General features: G+C 44.3%; 1 protein-coding gene across 6 annotated transcripts in view; it reads left to right on the forward strand.

The window, feature by feature from the left end:
- Nucleotides 1–17242, forward strand: part of RUNX1 (RUNX family transcription factor 1) — a 259999-nt gene that overhangs the window by 206505 nt on the left and 36252 nt on the right. For 4 of the 6 annotated variants that reach the window (XM_023191017.2, XM_023191013.2, XM_023191027.2 and 1 more), the window contains one exon: nt 6487–6678. The exons of the other annotated variants lie outside the window; for them this stretch is intronic. In XM_023191017.2, the coding sequence (XP_023046785.1) occupies nt 6487–6678 (192 nt within the window). The remainder of the gene's footprint in view (nt 1–6486; nt 6679–17242) is intronic. 6 annotated transcript variants of the gene reach the window in all.

Raw genomic sequence — 17242 nt, forward strand, 5'->3', positions numbered from 1 at the left:
CTGCCAGTGATGGAAAAGGTGGGCATTCAGGGCAAACGTATCATTGTTTCCCAACCCAGACAAGAAGCTGGGAAATGAGAGCCTGGATGCGTGTTCCGCAGAGTGGCTTTCTTCCCAGGTGCAGCTTCTGACAACTTCCTAGCAAATTTTAAGGTGGGTTTAATGTCCCACTCCCTCTGGAGTCAGCCTTGTGATGCTAGAGGCGAAGGGGTGAAAGTAGAATGGAATATCCCAGTCAGCAGGGTAGCACGAAAGGCTCTGTGAAGGCTTAAGGGAGAGAGGAGAGCACCTTTGAATACTAAAGCCCAAGGTCACCTATAACTAACTGTCCAGAGGGTCATGGATGAAACAGCTGGAGGCAGAGGGAGAGTGAATTCTTAGGACACCTCGTGCGAAGCTGCTGACCCCCAGCACACGGAAAGGTAAAGCAGGCCAGGTGGGATCCCAGGCTGGGCGACCTGGTGGGGATGAAGACAGAGCTCTGAGACCAACCTGACAGACTTGGCACTGGCTTCCGGAGGCCGGGTGTCTGCCTGAAAAAAGACAAAGGGAAAACTCTGAAAGTCGTAACCTCATTCGACGTTGTTCAAGAAAGACCATGCTTAGAGCCATCCAACAAGAACCAGTTGAGTAGATAATCGCAGCAGATGTAATTGCTGTGGATGCTTTTAGAGTCCCTTGGAGTAATCCTTCTTAGTCTCTTAATTCCAGGCTTACAGATATGGAGCCTCAGTGATGAAGAGACTTGTTCTCGTCCACAGCAAAGTTTGGTAGAAAAGCAGATTTAGAATGCAGCATTCTTAACGCCTACACTAGCATTCACATTTCCCTGGGACCATGTTGTTTCTCTAGAGGGAAGGAGGATTGTGGCATCTGCATTAACACCCGGTCCTATGGGCACTCAGAGAACTTAGCTGCTGCATTTGTGGAATGGAATAGAGGTTCCATGTAACCCTTCCCTGCCATTCCCCAAAGTCTTTCCATAGATGGCACAGCAGAAGTTACTTCCTACTTGAGAATTTGGGGTTCTCAAATTTGAGACTGTCATGATAATCAGACTGATTATCATGACAGTGACTCTAACAGAATGTGCCCAGTTATTGTGGGAGACAGAGACAGTCACACACCTGCCTATCTGCAGGGCAGAGTTTGGGCATTGTCAGCTGCTCTGTGTGTACTGAAGAGTTAAAAAAATGAAAAGACGGCCACATAGTTATCACCAAAAGGAGGCCGTCAGTCATTGCTCGTGAACACAGTCTAAACACGGTTCAGGCATATTTAGTTCATGTGTTTTTCCCCAGCACACAGCAAATCAGAAGCAGGTAGGAGAAGGGAAGTAGTAATGCACAGTGGAAGCCTGAGTACCAGGGGGAGCTCTCCCTTCCATGCAGGTATTCCCAGTGTGCTCCCTGTATCGGCAGCCTCAGCATCACCTGGATCTGATTAGGACTCCAAATTCTCAGGCCCTTCACCCCAGACCAACCTACCAAGCTAGAATGCCCAGGTAATTCCATTGTGTTTCCAAGCAGGTGAAACACAGCCTGAGAGCCTGCAGGCCACAGTGTGACTGGGGCTGTCTTCTGATTCTACACATACACTGGAAGCAGAAGTGAGATGGTCGAGGCAGAATGCACACGTTCAGGGGCTTTCGTGTCTCTGAGATCTAAAACTATGTAGCATTGTGCACTTCTCCACTCTGTTCGCTTTGAGTTCACAGAAATGTGTATTTCTAGGTGCACTGAGCGCACATCCCGAGTGTGTGTGTGGGTGGGTGTTGAATTTGTAGGTGCACTGAGCGCACATCCTGAGTGTGTGTGTCGGTGGGTGTTGAATTTCTAGGTGCACTGAGTGTACATCCCGAGTGTGTGTGTGTCCGTGGGTGTTGAGAGTGGGTGTGTTTTCAGACCTGCCGTCTTCCTGTAACTGACTTTGTGAGATGGGCAAATGACATAACCGCTCTGAACCTCACTTCCCACACATCAGTTAAAAACCAAGGCTGATTTCTCTGGCCCTTCTCCAGTTCTGAAGTCCTCCAGCCTTGTGGTGTTGTCTTAGCTTAACGATATGAGAAGAAATTGGGGCAGGGGAAAGTGAGGCTGCCCATAGTTATGTAGCACTAGATGACATATAAGCATGCATATATAATATGAATTAGAATGTATATTGACATTCTATATACCATCATATAGTTTATATTATATAGTATATATAATATACATGTGATATATAATATTGAACAATATTTCCCAACATTAAATTAGCCAGCAGATGGTTAGGTTTGCAATTAGGGAGATTTATTTTACCACCTGCAAGGGGCTTCAGGAAGGGTCACATTCAGTACTGTCACTTTGAAGTCCTAATGACCCCGCAACCTAAAGGTTAGACTCTGATACCAGGAAGAGTAAGCTGTTCTGTACACACATTGATTTCTTTTCCATTGTCATAAAACAGGAACAAATCAAGGAAAGAAAACCCCATATTTTTATATCCAGATTCATGCAGTGAGTATCCAATTGACTGGCCAACATCTTCTGAAATACAGATGTCCTTTTAAAATGGACTATATAAAATTCTTATATGCTTTTAGAAGAACCACAATTTTATACATGTATATACAGATATATATATATATCTTTTTGGTATTATGCTTTTGCATAGATTTGGCTCAATGACTCATCATGACAGTCTTCTGAGTATATACCTTCCTCATTTTTCTGCTGAGAATCTATCAAGAAAACTAGTAAACCCATATCAGAAACGTAGACTAATATGTTGTTGACTGCCAGAAAATTCTTTATTCTCTCTAATCACAAATTTCCAAGAAATGGTGACAATTTAACCTTGTCTAGTTTTTTTAATGGAAGATTATATATTCTATTTCTGTTACTTACAGCCACAGATCACAATGGTAACTTTAAAAAGGCAGCTCAGTTATCAACGAGATACGCATACCTGCTCAGTTTAGTTTGTACAGCAGAAAAGTGAAAGCTGGTCTCACTATCCGTCACAAAATATAACATTTAAGGATGCCCTAGTGAGCAGCCAACCCCAAAAACAACAGGAATGCCTTTGGAATGAAGTAAAATTTAGCAAATGGCATTGACTTATTTGTATTACATACACTTTTTCACCTTTTTGGATTTTTATGACTCTGCATACATAGTAAAATTCCAACCAAGTACTTTTCTTTTTTTTCAAAACTGAGAAAATGGTAATAGAAGAATTTAGGACGCTTTTCAACTCTGCTTAAGAGTAAGATGTCCCAGTGTGAAATCCTGACGTGCCCACTACTTTAAGCACTGTCCTGTAAACATTCACAATTGACTTCAAACATGCTGAAGAAGCCAAGCTGCCAGCACACAGGTGTTCAGAGCTGCATCCCAGTTCTACCCAAGGGCTTGACCCAGGGTTGAAGTCCCTGCTGCCCTCTAAAGCCCAGTACTCAGTGAGAAAGAAGAAAAGTGAATTGGATAGTAGACATTTTCCATACTCCTCTATTTCTAATTCAGGGGGCAAATGAGCCTTTTAATTGAACACAGATACAGGAAACTGAAGACATAAAGTATTCATTTTCCCCAGCTTGAAAGTTTATATCGGAAGTTCCTATATTTCATGCAAAATATTGCTATCTGGCACATGAGGTCTGATGGTTTCAGAAAGTAAGAATTAGATGTTCCTTTGATCTAGCTTATAAGTGCATCCGAACCACACCTTGAATATGATAATGCTTCTCATTTCCCCTGTGCCTTGGTGTTACAGCTCTCCAGCAGCATTGTGAGCCTGAGGGTCAAGACCCCCTACTAAGGCAATAATGTTCCTACTTACTCCCAGGAACACACGTGGGGAGAGTAGAATGGGCTCTTCCCCAATCCTCCAGCATTAAACTCAGCCCCGAGACTCCCAGGGCTTAGAAAACAGCTTAGAGTGAAGAATTGTTTTCTCTGGGAGTTATGCCTGAACACTTCTGCTAAAGCAGACAGTCATCAGTTAATCTCTATAAATGACTACAATTTTGGCAGGTATCAGCTGGTATAGAAATTGCTCACAAGTTAAAGCTCTCATTTCTAAGTTTATGGTAATAAGGGGGACTAATTAAAAGAATAAACAAACAAACAAAAAAAACCTCACGTTGTGCCTGACCACAGGACTGGCTTACCCGAAATGATGATTCCTGTTAGGTGTCTCCGTGGCACAGGTCCCCACGCTTGCTGGCTAAGAGAGAGACAACTGGCAAGAGCCTTTCTTCCAAGGCTGATTGTAGACTCTACCACGTCAAGTGCTGTGTATTCAGAATGACCTCGTTCACATCACTCCCCTGGGTCACCCACTGTCCTTGAAACAGTGTTCTTCAAAAATGCCACTAAGTGCCCGAGGAATGTGAAGTTTTGAAATGAACACAAAACCTACCAGCAGCCTTTGCTGAGTGGCATTATTTCTGAGGCAGACAGCTCTCCACAATCATTTATCCTGCCTTCTTCTTTCCCCTAACTCGTAATGCCACGCATTAGACTGTGGTAGGAGGTTAAAGGGCTGAGTTATTATGTTTTGAATGGTTGTTCCATTGGAATTGTTTGTTTTTCTGCAAGAAAACTGCAGATTCTTCAGTTTGATCATCAGGAAGCCAAGGATCTATGGCAGAGATAAGAGGAGGGAGGAGCTAAGGAAGGCTTCATCCAGAGGCACTGAGTCACACCATGACTGACCAACACAGGGCGTTCTAGAAAAAAGACGTTTTCATACTTCTGAGGGAAAGGGATGATGGGAGTTGCTCCAAGACCTGGCCCCATGGCCTTTCATCCACAAAGCCGGTGCTTAAAATACTCAGCCGAGAACAGGCCTCCCACATGTGTGCTGAGCCTGCGTGACTCAGGCTGTTTGCGTTCAAGTCCCCTGTTGTGGGCTGGAGCGCTGAATCAGAGTCCAGATTTGCCTTGGTGACACATGACAGGAGGGGGCGTTGCATTTGAACTACGCAAATATTATGCTTAAGTATTTTTCCTCATTTTGGAGCCAAACAGGTCTCGTTAATGATAAAATCACTGCACTATAGTGGGCCCTTTTTTTCTGGTCTGGAATTTGAGACAGTGTCAACTGTGCCAAGGGGCCTGGCAGCAGGAAGAAATGGCCAGCCGTGGAGATTTACAGCCATAATGCAAGTTATACCATTTAATTTTATAATCGTACCCATCGGGAGCTGGACTACAGTGCACTTCTCGTGGTCTGCTCTTACCCCAGGCTGTGGGAGTGGAATCAAGGGAGCCTCTTTCTAGTCTAGCATTGGGTCAGGGCATGTGAAAGAGCACTTTATGGGGGCAGCGGGCAGGCTGCTTCTCAGTCTGGCTTTGGGGACACTTGACAACAGGGAACAGGGGTTGTGCAATTGATCAAGGACTCTTTATTGGAACCATAAGGCTGAGGAAGCAGCAGGCCATTGTTTTTAACAGAAATGAGTGGCCCAGGCCTCCTGTGGCTACCTCCCTACCTTGGAGCCTCAGCTCTGCTTGACAGGACTGGCTCTGGTTTAAGGACATTTTGAGAAAACCATAGGCCCCAGTCCCCTGTGAGTGGCCTCTGCTTGCTGCTTGCTGGTGACAGTTGTTTTGGTGAAGAGCATGATGAGGACACTTGTTATCTGTGTAGACACTGAGGGGCCCACCGTCCCATCCCACCAGTCCTAAGCCCCCTGGGGAAGCTCTCCAGATAGGCTGCAGCTACCTCTGGGCTCCAGGGGGCCTATTCTGCTGGGAATATTGGACAAGACACAGGCGAGGCCTTCCTGTCAACTCCTTCTTAAGAGTACACAGGGGAGTCGGCTTTGGGGAAGAAGGAGTGCTTGTGAAAAGCCTGTGAGGAGAGGGAAAGGGAGAGGGGCTGAGGGGCTGAGGATGCCCTGCATGTACCTGGAAATCTGACCTCCCCAGGGGCTGGGGGTTTGCAGCCACGCCTCATTTCCTCTTGGAAGGAGCCCTGCCAATAAGCTGCAGGGCCCACTTTGCTGCCTCTAAAACCAGCCGGTGGTTGGGTTTGCAGTAAGGAACAGCCGTTCTGATGCCCCGGGAGGCCACCTTTCCTGGCTGCCATAGCATAGCCCCTGGCATGTGGCCATGTGCCCACAATTAATGCACCTCTTTTTCTCCCAGCATCACCACCACCACCAAGTTCCATATCCCACTGACTTGTACCCGTTGGAAGTGGGTGTAGAGGGTTGGGGAGGGTGTTGAGGCCCAGACTGGGGGAGCACTCTGTGGCCAGGGCAGTGAAAGGGGGCCCTTTCTGCTGAGAGGACAGTGGCCCCCCATTCCCATGGCAGCTAGCCCAATGGGCAAATCTCTACCAAGTCTATGTTGGGGTGAGGGGAGAGAGGGGAAAGACAAGAAGAGCCCCAATTTTAGGAAATCCACAATACTTTTTCTGATCTCTTCCCTCCCTCCTTTCCTGCTTCCCTTCCCTCTTCCCATCCCCTCCCTTCCCTGCTCCCCACAATAGGACATCGGCAGAAACTAGATGATCAGACCAAGCCCGGGAGCTTGTCCTTTTCTGAGCGGCTCAGTGAACTGGAGCAGCTGCGGCGCACAGCCATGAGGGTCAGCCCACACCACCCAGCCCCCACGCCCAACCCTCGTGCCTCCCTGAACCACTCCACTGCCTTTAACCCTCAGCCTCAGAGTCAGATGCAGGGTAAGTACCAGATGGAGCCCACTGCCCACTTCTCCTGCACCTGGGCCACCACCCACAGCTGGGTCCCATGTGCAAACACCCTCCCAGACCCACTGGGGTTTCCCCTTGATGCTCAGAGAAAGGCCTCGAACCAACAGCACTACCTGGGAGCTGTTGGAAATGCAGAGTCTTGGGCCCCACCCCAGACCCACCGAGTCAGATCTGCCTTGCAAGCAGATCCCCACGAGGAAAGGCACTGCTACAGAGGACACAAGGAGCTCTGGGTATGGATATCCATATTGGATAGATAGCTCTCTTGAATTTTTTAAGAGTTAGCCTTGGCTATGCTATTTTTTTACCTACCCATTAGACTTGAAGACACACACACAGACACACACACAGACACGCGCACACACACACACACGTCAAGCAAGGTGAAGATGGGGATGTTTCAAGTTCTCACTATTGCCAGATTATTTGTGGGTTTTGTATCTAGTGTTTTTTTATTATTAAGAAATAGTAGAAATATATGGATGCCATCACATCAAGGGTGTTATTTGCCTATCAATATAGAATGCAGGTCCCCCTGTCCCGTGGGGCTAGCTGGCAATTACTAAAGCACTGTAAGATGCAATAATTGCCTGAGGCCCACTGTGCCCAATTAGATAACACAAGAAGTTCATTTACACTGTAGAACCAGTGACGTCAATGACTGTTTGCTCTGTGATACCGTTTCAGAAATCCAAAATGCAGACTTTTCTCTGTGCCATGCAGGATGCAGCTGTGTGTGATATGGTTTACAGTAATATTTCTTTCTCAAAGTAGCAGGCTTGTTAAGGAAAAGATAAGCAACACATCTGGGGGAAAGGGCAGGTGGCCAGCAATCCATGTGGGAGCTCCTTGCCCCTCTCGGGCAGCAGGAATTAGCTTCCCCAGGCATTTTCTGTATGTGAGTTGTATTGTGGGATAGACAAATATCATCTGTTCTTTTGGGTTTCCAGGCCAATAGCTCTCTCTTTTGGGTTAAAACATGGGTTCTCAAAAGGCAGGTCCACTGTCTCCCATAGAGCTTGACAGCCCATGCCATTCGCTCTCACAGTTAGGTTTCTCAGGGAGGCTCTTTTACTTGACTGGAAAATTTCCAAATCAATCTTCCAAGAAGATACTATGCACACAGCTAAGTGGCCTCTCTGTGGAGTAACCCTTTTGTAAACAAACAGAAACCGAAAACTTGATGTTTTGGGGGGCTGCCTGTCATCTATAGGTTCATTTAGGTGTATTTAGGAAGAGGATCCATGAAACCATTGGTTTCCTGTTACGTAATAATCATTAATAATGACTTCAAATGTGTACATTGATTTTTTTTAAATTCCAAAATACAAACAGATGTGCTAAATTAAGTTAAATGGTTTGTTAAGTGAGCGAGCTGGGCTTGGGGCGAAACAATACTTTGCTTCCGAAGAGGATACAGCTCTCAAGGAGATTCTTTCATCTTGCCTTTAAGGTCATTTAAGCTAATTGTCGTCATCTATTCATGTGTAAAATCGAAAGGAAGACTGTTTTCTTAGTCTCTCATTGCCCAGCTGGCCATTTATACTACTAGGTTGATTAAGGGATTTGCCTTTTTCTGCTGATACGGGAACAAAAAGTCTTGAGCATTTTTAAAGGCAATGGAAAATTCAGCCCCATGGGAGAAAATTGAAATTGTCACCATCGAGTTGCTCTATTTGTTTTTTGGTGAAGAGTGAATCTAATCTGATTTCCTTCTTCATCAGATATGCCTCTTTAACAACAACCAAAACAAATGGGGGCAAGTTGCGCATTGAATTCTCATCCTGAAGCTCCTGGGCAAAAGCATTATTGTGGACCGTGTGATGGGCATTCGTCAGCTCTTTGGAGTCCTATATGCTTAGCAGAGTATCAGGTTTAACACTAAGCATCGCCCCTCTTGTTCCTCATGAAAACTTTTTACTTCTGCAACATTTAAGAAATCATAACTCCCTTTTAGAGTTCCCCAGGGGCTTGGTTGCTACTCGGAAGAATGTGTGAACTATATTGCTTGTGTTCTTTCCTTCCAAAATATGAATTTGATATTTAGTACTTCACTTGTAAAATTTCAGGAACAACTTTTGAAAAATAAGCATCCAGAATATTTTCATGTGAAACCACTTTTCCTTTTCCTTTTGTTGTTTCTTTCCTATAAGAAAACGCTGTTTTCCACTAATCATGTTTTGAGTAGACCCTTGGGCTCTTTCTCCTGAAATTGGAAAGTTAACAGGCATAATATGCAAGTGTTGTTCAGCCAAGACCTTCAGTTTGTTCTTGACATGTAGGAAAATGCTTATTTTCCAGGCTCAGCCCTGAAGTTTCTATGTTATATTTACAAAGATACTTCAAGAAATACAGCATGTGTTTATGGCTGTCTTTGAAATGGCAGTGGTAGTTGTCAGAAAAATATCCAATTTGTCAGAGCAGTTCTACAGCGGTGCTGTCCAGAAGCATGAATGTTTTTCAGCTTTATAGAAATGCCAGTAACTGGGGGTTTGGAGAGCTTGCTGGGATTTATAGAGAGGCTCAGGAACCCTACCGTGCTAGGACTTTATTGGAAGGGTTATGCCAGCTCCTCTAACTCTGTCAGCAAGAAAATACTGATATAGAATAGCACCAGTACTTACCTAGAATCACATGTACTGGAGGGTCACTCAAAATAGACATCTCAAATTATCTGAAGCGTGGTACAGATTGAGAGGGGGCAGGTTGCCATGCCACTAAACCACTGTTTATTTGTTGAGGTCTTCACTATTAAAGGGCTGAGGTTTATTTCAACTTCCTATTTTACCACGTCTTAAACTTGACTAGAAAGCCATTTTGTCATGAGTAGACCCTTGGTCTACACGTTTCTCCCAGTCAAGACACCATCGTTAACTTCTATGATCCAAGTCTTAGAATTCTTTCTTAATTTATTTCAAAAGATAGAACAGGGTAGATTCTAGAGCTGGTGGTACTGATGCCTGGTTCAGTCACAACTCCCTCCTAGAAAGGGGTTAGGGCAACCCGAGTGAGTGATTTTAAAATTTCACCCCTGATTGACCAAATATGATGTATCACATTTAAGGTGTCATAATTTCCTCCTTTCTGGGAATATGAGGATGGAGTAATAGATGCTGGTACAGAAAACTGAAACCTAGATAAACTAGGAAGCCCATTTTGTTGTTCTTCTGCATGCTGGTTGTCATAAACATGTAGGAGGAAGGTTTAACTCTATTTTTTTTTTTTTTTTTTGAGACGGAGTCTCGCTCTGTCGCCCAGGCTGGAGTGCAGTGGCACGATCTCCACTCACTTAGGCTCCACCTCCCAGGTTCACGCCATTCTTCTGCCTCAGCCTCCCATGTAGCTGGGACTACAGGCACCCGCCACCACGCCCAGCTAATTTTTGTATTTTCAGTAGAGATGGGGTTTCGCCGTGTTAGCTAGGATGGTCTCGATCTCCTGACCTCGTGATTCGCCCATCTCAGCCTCCCAAAGTGCTGGGATTACAGGCGTGAGCCACCGCACCCGGCCAAGGTTTAACTCTTTAACTGGGCCAGTTGTGAGCTATTTTGACATGGGTCAGACATTTGTATATATCATTCCATTCCCTCAACAATCCTATGGTATGGTTTATAGACAGAGAAATCGAAATTCAGAGGTTAAAAATTGCCCAATATCTCAAAGATTGTAAGTGATGAACTTGGACGCAAACCCAGACCTTCCTTGCTACAGAGCCAGTGCAAGTGGGGAGGCCGTTCCCTGGGCATGCACTCTTGTGTCAAGGATCGATTTACTACAGGGCTGACCAGTGTCGAGAAGAATCGCAGTCACCAAAGGAGGGATGGAAGAAGTGTTGGGCTATCCACTCACTTGGCATTCCTGTATTGAATGTGTTCTGTTATAATTAGATGTTGATGATAATAAGAAGAATTTTGGGGCCAGGCTGTGTGGTAGACACCTTAATAAACTGTCTCCTTTGGTACATGTGCATTCATTTGTAAAGTCTGGGAGAATAGAAAACTCAGAAGAGTGCATCTCTAAATAGGAGTGAAAGAGGGTATACAAGCAGGGAGAAGGCTTACCAGCCCCTCTGTTTACTGGGGCCATTGCTTCCCTACTTTTGAAGTTCACTGGGACCAAGCACTTATCATCCAAACCCAGTCAACATCTGATCCACTTTTATGAGTGTGCCTGCCTCACTTTGAGAGTTCCATATGGCCAAGAGGGACCCCTGACCTCTCAGATCATCTCTTGACTTTTAGTATTCCAAGTAACTTTTGTCTTGCTAATGATTTTCCCCCAAAATTAAAGTTACTTAGGAAGGTCTATATTCTGGTGCTGCTGTCTGCAAAACTCTGAGATACTGAAATGACTCTTTCTCAGTTGTATGGAGTTATTTAAGTCCGTCTGATTCTCTCTTTATCATCTGGATAGACAAAAGGAAGAAAACCTTTCCACCTTCCTGTAGGAGAAGAAGATAAATCCTCTTTCCTGCCTTGGAGGTAAAATATCCAACTGCATTGCATTGCTTTCCTTTCTCTCTCTCTCTCCCTCTCCTTCCCTCTCTTCCTTATTCTTCTAGCAATTTGAAGTTTAAAAACAAAGGGGGTAGGGGCTTTTTTATTACCTTGGAAGTGGAGGCTGCAATCAGACACTAGAAATCCTCATATGTAAATCTATAAATGGTCATTTAATGGTTACACAAAGCAACATATTCAGAGTGTGAGAAATTAATTTATATGATAGGCTATACACATGAAAGGTGAATGATTTTATTTAAAAATAACTTTTAACAAGGTGTAGTAGGGTGTAAGAGCCTTTCCAGGTCTACAGCATTAAAATCTTACCCTGAAAACAAGCCTGAATCAGGTGTTCACAGGAATAAATAAAAATCATTAAAGGAAAGAAGGGAGAGAGAGAGGAAATGAAAACCAGTGGGATGACTGCGGAGATTCACTGCAGGGCTTGATCTTAATGATAAAATATTTCTTCTGTACACTGCATATGTTCTGAACGTTCTCCTTATGCTTGTAAATATGTAGGCCAGCACACCCATGCACTAAAAGGTTTCATTTGGAAGAATAATAGTTTCAGCAAAGATGTAGTTGGAGCATGTCTTTGATATTGATGGCCACATATCAGAAGGCTTGAGCTGGGAATCTAATAGCCAAGAAAGATAGCAGACCATAGTGGCTAAGAAAGAATGAGGGCTCAGCAGGCAGACTGCCTTCGTTTCTACCACATTCACTATAGGACTTTTGGCAAGTCACTTAACCTTTTAAAGCCTTAGTTTTCCTATCTGCAAAAGGGGAGTAATACTTATGCTAGCAAAATCCTAGGACCGTTGTGAAACATAAAGCAGCGGACATTAGAGCCAGCCCATGGTTAACATGCAAAAACCGTTAGCTGTTATGATCAACATCAATAATATCAAGTTGTCTTAGTCTTATATATTATAGACTGAGTAATATATAAAGAAAAGAAGTTTATTCGGCTCACAGTTATGGAGGCTGGGAAGTCCAAGAGTACAGTGCCATCATCTGCTGAGAGTCATCCCATGGCAGATAGGTGGAAGGGCAGGAGAGCATCTGTGAGAGAGCTTGCTTTTATAACAAAGCCACCTCCATGATAACTAACTTACTCCCTCAATGGTAGCATTAATTCATTTGTGAGGATGGAGCCCTTATGACTCAATCACCTCCCAAAGGCCCCACCTCTCAACATTGCCAGGATGGCAACCAAGTTTCCAACATATGAACTTTTGAGAAGACACATTCAAACCATAGCATTCCACCTCTGACCTCCCCAAATTCATGTGCTTCTCATTTTAAACAGACATTTTTTTTTTTTCTTTTTTTTGAGACGGAGTCTCGCTCTGTCGCCCAGGCTGGAGTGCAGTGGCCGGATCTCAGCTCACTGCAAGCCCCGCCTCCCGGGTTTATGCCATTCTCCTGCCTGAGCCTCCCGAGTAGCTGGGACTACTAGCGCCCGCCACCTCGCCCGGCTCGTTTTTTGTATTTTTTAGTAGAGATGGGGTTTCACTGTGTTAGCCAGGATGGTCTTGATCTCCTGACCTTGTGATCCGCCCGTCTCGGCCTCCCAAAGTGCTGGGATTACAGGCTTGAGCCACTGCGCCCGGCCTTAAAAAGACATTTATTCCATCCCAGTGGTCCCCAAAGTCTTAACTCTTTCCAGCATTAACTCAAAAGTTGAAAGTCCAAAGTCTTGTCTAAACCAGATATGGGTGAGATGCAAGGAAAAATTTAAAGCACATTCCATTAACTCTGAGGCTGTGAAATCAAAACAAGTTTTCTTCAATACTTGCAAAATGTAATGATGGGACAGACACAAGGTAGAAATTACCACTCCAAAAGAGAGACATAGGCAAGAAAATAGGGGTAACTGGTCCCAAAGAAGTTCAAAATCCAACAGGGTAAACAATCTTAAGTCTTAAAACTGGAGAATAATCTCCTTTGACTACATGTTCTGCCTTCTGGATACAATGGGGCTAAGGCTAGGCCCCCAAGGACTTGGGTAGCCCTGCCCCTACAGTTTTGCTGGGCTCAGCCCAAACTTCACCTCTCTCAAGCTGAAGTCTTACATCTGCAGCATTACCAGGCTGGAATTGTACACTGGTGGCTCTACAGTTCTGGGTTCTCAGGGATAGCCCCAATTCTGTGTCTCCATTAGGCATAGCCTTAGTGGGCACTCTCTGTGGCAGCTTCAACCCCACATTTCTGTTCAACATTGCCCTGGTAGGTACTGTCTGCAGTGGTATTCCCCATAGTAAGTCTTGGCCTGAGCTTCTAGGCAGTCTGTGGCATCCTTCGTAATCCAGTTGGAGGAAGCCTTGCTTCCACAGTATGTATTCTGCATGCCTACAGAATTAGCACCACACAGAGACCATCAAGGCATACTATTTGTGCCCTTCAGAATGGCAGCCTAGGCTACACCTAGGCGCACTGAAGTCACAGCTGGGGTGACCAAGGTGTGCTGCACCAGGATGCAGGAAGCAGAGACTAGAGGCAGCCCTGGGCCGTGAGCCCATGAAGGGTGCCCCAGGCCTGTCCCCTAAAATCATTCTACCCTCCTAGAGCTCTGGGCTTATGATGGGAGGAGCAACCTCAAAGATCTCTGAAATGCTTTTGGGGGTCTTTCTCCCATTGTTTGGATTGAGTAGAATCTGGCTTCCTCACATGCAAACTAATCTCTTTGGCAAATGGTTGCTTGGCCATACCCTTAGTACTCTCTCCCAAATACACTTTCACTCTTTATGTGGCCAGGCTGCGAATCTTCCAAATCTTTCCATTCTGCTTCTCTTTTAATTGCAAATTTCATCTTTAAGTCATTCTTTTGCTATCACATCTCACTATATGTAGTTAAAAGTAGCCACACAGCAGCCTCAATGCTTTGCTGCTTAGGTATTTCTTCCACAAATATCCTAGTTCATCCCTCTTAAGTTCTGCATTACATTAAGTCCTAGGACACAGACACAATTTCACCCAGCTCTTTGCAACCTTATATGTTATAAATATGGCCTTTACTCCAGTTTCCAATACCTTGTTCCTCATTTCTATCTGCAGCCTCATCAGAATGGCCTTTACCAGCATTCTACCAGCACTCTGGTCACAGACACTTAAGTAATCTCTACGAAGATTTGGACTTCCCCTAGTTCTGAGGTCTTCTTTCAGACCCCTCACCAGAATTGCCCCTAATGGCAGAACTGTTCTTGGCAATGTAGGCTTTTTCTAGCCTGCACCTCCAAACTTGTTCAGCCTTCACAGTTATGCAGTTCCAAAGCCACTTACACACTTTCAGGTATTTGTTGTAGTAACAACCCCACTTCTTGGTACCAACTTTCTGTCTTAGTTCTTTTGTTAAAACAAATGCCTGAGACTGGGTAATTTATAAAGAAAAGAAATTTAATTCACAGCCAGGCACAGTGGCTCATGCTTGTAATCCCAGCACTTTGGGAGGCCAAGGCAGGCAGATCACTTGAGGTCAGGAGTTCAAGACTAGGCTGGCCAACATGATGAAACCCCCATCTCTACTAAAAATAAAAATAAAAAAAATTAGCTGGGCATGGTGGCACATACCTGAGTCCTAGCTACTCAGGAGGCTGAGGCAGGAGAATCGCTTGAGCCGGGGAGGTGGAGGTTGCAGTGAGCTGAGATCATGCTGCTGTACTCCATCCTGGGTGACAGAGTGAGACTCTGTCTCAAAAAAATGAAAAAGAAAAGAAATTTATTTCATACAGTTCTGGAGGCTGGGAAGTCCAAGAACATGGTGCTGGCATCTGGTGGGGTCCTTGCTGCATTAACCCATGGCAGAAAGCAAGGGGCACAAGAAAGCATATGCAAGAGAGAGCTTGCTTTTATAACAAAGGCACTTCAGCAATAACCCACTCATATGATGATGGCATTAATCCATTTATGTGGGTAGAATCCTCATGACCCATTTGCTCCCTGCAAAGGCCCCATCACTCACCACCACCACAGTGGGATCCAAGTTTCCAACATGTGAACTTTTGAGGGACACAGTCAAACCGCAGCACAAGTATATTAGTTTCCTGCGGCTGTTTTAACAAATAACCACAAACTTGGTGGCTTAAAACAACAGAAATGTATTCTCTCTTAGTTCTGTAGGCCAGAAGTCCAAAATCAAAGTGTTGGCAAGACCATACTTTCTCTGAAGCCTCGAGGGGAGGATACTTCCTTGTCTCTTCCAGCCATTGGTGGCATTCCTTGGCTTGTGACAATATCAGACTGTATCATTCCAACCTCTTCTTCCCTTTTTATATGACCTCCTTTGTGTCATCTCCTTTTTGTCTCTCATAAGGATGCACGTTACTATGTTGAGACCCACCCAGGTAATTCATGATGAACTCAAGATCCTTCACTTAATTATAGCTTCAAAGGCCCTTTTCCAAATAAGGTCACATTCACAGTTCTGGGGGTCAGGAAGTGGATATATCTTTTCTGGAGTCACCGTTCAAACGGCTGTATCTTTGTACAAAAGATAGGGGACATCAGACCATTGACCAGGCACAGCAGGTGAGTCCAGAGATAACTCTCCCAAGTTCATCCCCCAGAACAAACATGGTGGATAGGTTCATGTGAACTGAACATCTCATGCACAGATACCCCAATCGTGTTACTATAACCTCAGTCCATCATTTGTTTGAACCCAAAATCGTAGTACTTTTATTTCCCAGCCAGAAAAATGTATGATTGTTTTTAGATGAGATCAGATATTTCTTAATGTTTTCTAGAGCACCTATGCTGATGGAACCAGAGGTCCTGACAGTGATAGAGAAAGAGCTGTCTTCCCTGTGTCCAGGGAGCAGTGCCAGATGGGAAAACAGGAGGCGCAGGTACCTCTTGCCCTAGCCTCCAAAAACTCATGACAGCTTAGGTGGTAGGAACAGAAGATGACATGATGACCAAAGCCAGAGAGTTGGGATGGACTCAAGAATTTGACCACCCAAAGTCAGGCATGTCACTATTGTTTTGAAGCAAGCTGCCTTTTAAAAAAGTGACTTTATTGCCAGGCATTGTTGACTACGCACCCATTTCAAAAGGATGGTGATTTACAAATCACCTGAAGATAGCCTTTCAAATTTGGACATTTAAAAAAGAAACTTTTACTGTAGTCATGAAGTAGTATCAAAGTTTACCAAAAGTTTGTATTGAGAGGAAGAACAAACAATATACGCTAATATGAAAAACAGCTCTACTTAGAAAGCTACTTTTTGTATTCTTAGAAAGCTACTGCTTGGGTTTTCTTATTAGGCGTAGTTCTCCAGACTGAGTTGGTTTTACTCGTCTGCATGATTTTTCCTTGCCTTATGGAACAGAAATTCAGACCCACTCGCATTCAGTTATTTTAGGGCTCTTTAAAATCCAATATTTGTGATTTAAATGATGTGGAGGGATTTTCATTACCTCTGTCTTTGCTTATTTCCCTTTGACCCTTAGAACACCCCACCCTGACTTTTTGGGAAATTGACAGAGGCAGAAGGTTTCACCTGCCTCAGTTGTCACCAGCCCTGTTACATTCCTCCTTCCAAGACTTAGCCTAACAGGGACCTTCTCATTATTGAACACTTGCCTTCAAAGCAGTAGAACAGCTCAATTGTTATGGAGATTAAAGATACTGATTGCAAAACTCCTGTAAATAAAATCTTCACTGACAAACCCAGTTTCTTTTCATAGACTTTTCTTCCGTAATCTCTTTCTGGCGGAACATCTCATGTTTTGATGTTAGAGATTCAGTTACCAACCACAGTAAATAAAGCAAAATAATAATAGAAAAATAGTATAGAACTCGCCCTAAAAACAAACATTGGCCAACCGTGTTTATTTTTTGTCTCTCTGTGCACTCCTGAGAATTGATAGGGGAAGAATGTACCACCTCTTATTCGGGTTATTTCTGATTAGCAAGCTATGGAAAGTCTTCAGGTTGAGTTTTAGCCAGTTCACGCTCCCCTAAATGGCATGGGACAGACCATTTTCTGTTTTAAGAGAAACCAGAACAATGGCGCTAAATGCTTGAC

Source organism: Piliocolobus tephrosceles, chromosome 19, assembly GCF_002776525.5.
Source record: "Piliocolobus tephrosceles isolate RC106 chromosome 19, ASM277652v3, whole genome shotgun sequence".
Taxonomy (NCBI): domain Eukaryota; kingdom Metazoa; phylum Chordata; class Mammalia; order Primates; family Cercopithecidae; genus Piliocolobus; species Piliocolobus tephrosceles.